Source organism: Ciconia boyciana, chromosome 1, assembly GCF_034638445.1.
Source record: "Ciconia boyciana chromosome 1, ASM3463844v1, whole genome shotgun sequence".
NCBI lineage: Eukaryota > Metazoa > Chordata > Aves > Ciconiiformes > Ciconiidae > Ciconia > Ciconia boyciana.
The window spans coordinates 109,942,458-109,948,457 of record NC_132934.1 but is presented as its reverse complement, the minus strand read 5'-3'; the positions used below and the strand labels follow the sequence as shown (position 1 = coordinate 109,948,457).

The 6,000-nt window shown below is 37.2% G+C and overlaps 1 protein-coding gene across 3 annotated transcripts in view; it reads right to left on the bottom strand.

The window, feature by feature from the left end:
- Positions 1-301: 301 nt before the first annotated feature.
- USP25 (ubiquitin specific peptidase 25) overlaps positions 302-6,000 on the bottom strand; it is a 95,575-nt gene continuing 89,876 nt past the window's right edge. For 2 of the 3 annotated variants that reach the window (XM_072886251.1, XM_072886270.1), the window contains 3 exons: positions 3,024-3,147; positions 2,156-2,351; positions 302-1,711 (listed from right to left, as the gene is read on the bottom strand). In XM_072886251.1, the coding sequence (XP_072742352.1) occupies positions 1,539-1,711; positions 2,156-2,351; positions 3,024-3,147 (493 nt within the window). In that variant the 3' untranslated portion in view covers positions 302-1,538. The remainder of the gene's footprint in view (positions 1,712-2,155; positions 2,352-3,023; positions 3,148-6,000) is intronic. The other variant, XM_072886260.1, reaches the window with a different exon arrangement.

Here is a 6,000-nt window from a genome sequence, read left to right as displayed (position 1 = left end):
CAGTATTGAAAACAGAAGAGGAAAACAACCCTAAAAAGATTTTTTAAGTGAAGGCCACACTCTATTCACTGTATGTTGTGATCCAGTATCTCTCAAGAGTGAACAACTTTCAAGACTGATACATACTAAGATTGAACTCTGCCTCTTCTTGCATATGAGATGCCTACATTTATGCCCGCTACATTTCTAGGTGGTCTGAACTTAATGACTCCTTCCCTTCCTCTGTGTTCTTTTATTAGTTGATATTCGAATAAACACCACTTGAAAGCTTGTAATGAAAAGTTCAGTGCCGCTCCAATAAAAACATACAAACAGATATTCACATATTTTACTGTTCTAACACAAAAAGTTCTCTATAAAGAGTAGGAATCAAAATAGTGTCAGGTAACAGGATTACCTAAGGACGCATTAAATTTCTTTTTCCACAAAATAATTAAGTTTCTTCATTAAAACCGGACAGTATTTCAGTTCTACAAAACAAGCCCTATAGATCTCTTCTTCCACTTCCAACAGAAATTTAATTAGGACAGACAAAAGATTTCCGAGATATTTTGTTGCAACAATAGCAACCCATTTCAAGTAAGGAATTAATGTAAGGTTTTATTTCTGGTCACTTACATGACTAAAATACCAATTAAAAAAAACGGATTAATTCTTAAGCTTCATAAATTCCACTTTTTTAAAACCTTTATTTCCTCTACTTAAATCACTTTCTAGAAATTTTGCTCAGAGGGTGTAATATATTTCTACTGAAAATACTTTTAATTTTTCTAATTTTTTTTCTAGAATAGAAGGAAGGTGCCATTATTGTTTTGCTTCAGAAACCAGTCCCTACTATCAGAAAAGACTTGGCACGGCCACACACACACAAAAGTGTTCAGGTGCAGTATCATACAGATCAGTAAAGAATATACAAAAAACCATAGTGTATAATACTGTGACAGTTTTTCAGTATATTCGCACACAGTAATCTCCAACTACCTGTAACTAAACTGGCCATAAATCCTGAAGAACCTTGTCTATAAAATTGAGTAACCCATCAATATACTGTATCTCTTCTAAAAATACCCGTATTTTACACTAATATACAAGGTATCTGCTTGCAAACACAGAAGTAGCCATAAATAAAACTTTATTCTTTCATTTCATTTACAAGCTACCAAGTACCATGTATTTACACAGCACTGGACACTTAAAGTAGTTGCAGTCACAAAATGATCCAGACAGCTGTTGATAAAGTAAAGGATCTTAAGATAAAAGCAAAGTAATACTGTAACAGATAAGTGGCAAAAAAGCAGTTTTGCCATAATGATCAGACTTGCATGTTGCATCAATTCTGGTTGAAACGACTGAGCGCCATGCGATTCTCAGCTTTAATTGTTTGCAGTCTGGCTAAAGTTTGTACAGTCATTTCTCTTTTGCAGTTATTAAAATAAAAAAGTTAAAAACTATAGCAGCAACAAGCAAACCCTGTGACAGGAAGGCAAGGTTTAAGAACTAAAAAAGTTTATACAATGTGCTTAGGAAGGTTGCAGAATTTATCTTCCATCGGCTGGAGTTCGACTGAGTGACAACATGATTCGGGCATATCTTTCACACAGTTCATGTGTGGAGTAAGAGGGTAACTTTGGCGGGTCATTGAAACCTTTAATCTCTGTAGAACAATCTAGGAGTTTTGGCAGGAAATCCGTCAGCTTTTCTTGCAAGTTAGCTGCAAATAAAACAAGAAAAACGAACATAAGCATTTACATCTGCATGGGGAATTCTCCTTTTTCTGCCCAACATTGACTTTTTTTTTATTGGTGGGTGGGAAGAGGAGGAGTTTCACTTGGAATAATCCACCTTCTTCAGGTCTGCCAGCAATAACTAGGACATACCAATTCCTAGTAAGATGTTAATATAAATGCCCCTTCAGATGGTCTAACACCACAAATTTTTTCCATTCAAAAAGCATGTTTCCTTTAAGGCCTAATACCCCAGTGCAATACATGGAAAAACTGTTTATTTAAATGTGTACAGTATTATTCAAAGGCAGGGTAGCTCAAAATACATTCGCAAGGCACAAAAGATATAGGCTCAATTCAAGACATTGAAAACATCACATTTATAAAAAAGGTGCGCAAGGGCCTTTTACCTTAATGAATAAATGACTTACGTTCCATTTCTTGTCCAAGATAGGAACACCAACGGTTTCTCATATCTTCCACAGCAACAATATCTTTTTCTTCCATTTCATCCACCAGTAGTAATGGCAAACACGGGACAATAAGCTCATTCATAATGATCAGGCCATTATTTACTTCCTGATCATCTCCTGATTCAAACAGTGCTGCAGCATGTTCATTTAGTTTCTTCATAAACCACCACAAAAAAGGAAAGCCTTTAAGTATACAGCATTTCACATTCTACCATGCATCAGTTTGTTTGTTTTACAGCATAGTCTTTCTACAAAGCTACCTGGTAATTTGTATTAACCACAGCTGTGCTTTAACATTTACAGCAATGAGACATGTACTCTACTAAACCACTTGATCTTGTGCTATTCCTCAAGCCACTTCATCTGATACCTGCCAACTCAACCTCTGCAGCTGTTCTTTTTAAGACTGAGGTCCTATCGCCTGCTTTTGTTTTCTCACTATTGCTAAAAGTGACATAATCAAGGAAAAAACCCCTTGTTTCCTGCTGATGCCTTTTCCAGTATTTGTCTCCCCATCAAACTGTGGCAACAGGGTGAGTCTACTCAACACTGTCAACTGTTGTTCCTACCTAGCCCAGACATGATGGTAGTGAGCACGCTATTTACAATCATAAAGATGATGACTGATTATTAAAAAAATGGGAATAATGTTTTCCTTCTTACTTTTGCTTTTTTTTCCTTACACAAGTCTAAGTATTAACTTGTTAATGAAAAGGGGGTTTGGTTGGTTTTGTTTTACATGATGGCAACACTTTTCTACTAATTAATTTTGTTAAAGCTATGCAGCAAGTTCAACTTTTTGAAACATACTTCACCCTTCACTTACTAGCAAACATTCTCGTCTGTAGTGAGATATCAGCTCTTCATCATGCCCTCTGTATGGGCCTTTGGACAAGAGTTCTTTGTTATTCTGGTAAGCATAGATAAGGTAGAGCAAGGCTTCCATATAGCTGAAGTAAAGTAAAGAAACAAAAACATTAGATGCAACATCCAGGTACCGCCTATTTCAAGCTAACTACTGCGCTCTTCAAAGGATACATAACTTCACTTGCTTGTTTGACTGTAAATCCACCCCTCCCCACCAATCTCTTCATAATGTTTTTTCTAACACACAATTTCATCTTTTATGCATATTAGAACAATTTATTTTATTATCAGGTTAGATCACTTGCACATGAAGTCTGATCCAAAGCTCACTGAAACCAACGGACATCATTTCACTCACTTCAAAAATAGCTTTGGATTAGCCTTGAGTATACATGAAAACTTAGTTTTTCCTGTGTGCATTTATGTCACATTAGGTTTGATCTTCTGTTGCCATATATATCTTGATAGCATTCTACACTGTAGCAAATAAAATTTAAATCTGTCACCTTATTTCTAAAAAATAAACTGTGACTTTTTAGCCTCACTAACTGTAAGTTCTTCCAAACTATTGAAGTCTAAAGTGATGGAAGAAACCATGACAGCATTTCAAAAGCAAAAGTGGTGCTGGACTGTTGATATTTCTGTCTTTAGTCTAAATGTAGAAGATAAAAACAAGCCTAACTGGTAAAGGACGAGTAACAGAGGACCTAAGAACCTAACAGTTAATAATCAACAGAGATCTCTTCACGCACAGATTAACAATCTCCCCTCACACTGCTGCATACCATTTCCAGCAAACACCTTAAATTGTTAATTCTCTGACTTACAGAAACCCAGTTATGACAGACAGCCATTCAAAGCAGTTCAGGCATCTACCCTAAAAACAAGCAGTTAGAAATCTCATTTTTATTCAAACTAAAAAAATCTAGGAAGAAAATTTCCCTAGCGGAGTGGTTAGAGGAACAGTACACTGTGCACTCCCTCACTCCTAGTGAGAACAGGAGGTCATGGTTCAGGTTTAAATTACCAAAACCAAACTATTAAAAATGACTAAAAATTAGTAGACAAACTCGAGACTTACAGTACTGCCTCCCAATGAGACAACATAAAAAGGGAAAAGGCTACTTGAAATAGCAATGGTTCCTTAAAGCTTTACCTTCTAATATCCCTGTTCAGAAGAACAAGATGAAGCCCAACACCATAATTTCAGAATCTTCTGTGAAGTTTTTTCTTCCACCATGAGATCTGCTCATAGTGCCTTGCAATTCTAAATATTTATTGCTTAAGTAATTAATATATTACAAGTACAGTCACTGCTCTCCACCTTTTTGTCCTCAAAATACAAAGCTATGTTTCATTAAAAGAAGTCTTAATACCCTGTGCTCAAGTCCATTTCTCCTGCCCGTGAAAACTCTTCACACCACTGATCACCAACACAACCGAACAGACAGCAGAAAGCTTAATGTAGCAGGAAAGGGGAGAAGATGATTGCAAGGAACTGGAATTGCTGGATATAAAGCCAGAGGAGCAGGACGTTCTCTCCCTTTCTGTTTGTAGTTCAGTTATCTGTGAAACCACTGGTTGAAATTACAGTGTCAACAACTCAGCTGATCCGAATTAAAAACTTGCTGCTGCTAGTGGCCTTATTCCCAGTCCCTCTCTTCCTGCTCCTTCCCCGAGTTGTGTAACCTTTCCCTGAAACAACTGTAGTGCCATCTAACAGGAAGGTAAGCTATTTGAAATCATCATTACTGTACATCCACGCTCAGAGTCCTTATATAACTTGAGAGTCTGACGAATACAATTACAGTGTAAATTAGCAAACAGATTCTGCCTTTTCACACCTGAAGTGCATATAAACTCCAGCCTATGAAGCATAAGCCTAAAATCACTGAAGCTGCTCACAGAATTATGGAGCTCACTGGGTCTAGGCTTTGGAAAAGATTCAGAAAGCACAGATTGGCTAAATTTTAGCACTGCTTTGAAAAAGGCATTTCAGTCAAAACTGAAAAACTGTATTGGCTTTCTAAGAAACTTAAAAGGCAACTGCTAAGGTCTATGGTTTGTTCACTTTTCAGTTACTACCACAACAGCAAGCTGCAGGTAAAACTCCTGCCGAGGTTCATTAGCTGGCTGCATTCGTCTCACCCATAGCAGGTTACTACTCTATCATGCAGTCAGAGAAGATACGCCTGAAAGACCCTTTAATTCTCCACCTGTAGTGAAGAGGGCCTTGTCAACCACCATAAGGGATCATGAGTGAACACTGAAACTAGGCACGACTTCCCAGTGCTCAGCATAAGGTGATCTTCACTTGTACTAAGAAACTGCTGTTTCCTTTGCGCCTTCAAATGCAGTCTTGCATGTTCTGCACTCCAGTGCCAAGACCTATAAAGCTACATAGAGGAGAAAAAGATACACCAAACCACTTCTTTAATGTTGATTTTGTGTTTGTTCAACACAGCACAATTATTTAAGGAAATCAGAGACTACCTGGATAAAGGCCAATTTTTAGCTCCATCTAGAGACTGAGTGCTGCTAGGTACCAAATAGTGTTATTAAACTAAGAGAAGTTGGTCAACTGAGGGAGACTGGTTTCTGCAAAAAAGCCTCAAAACAGTCCTGCTGATGAAGGTTGTATTTCAATTATGAAAGTCTGTTTTCATAAATATTTTTGAAGTTACATTTTTACAATTTCAGTGTTAATAAGGGAATTGGAAGAGTTCATCAATTTAGTCTCATTTTCAGCATAAGGATGGTAGTACTGCCCTCTACAGTTTACAAGATGTGATCCTCAGTAAATATCTCAGTCCTTTGGGAACCTGTAGCTGAAACATGGGTGCATAATTGCAATAGATACCTTTAGAGTAGGTCAATGGATACCCCAATCCTCACCCATCCTCTAAGCATGCTTAACCCTAGTCTTACTGTCTTTG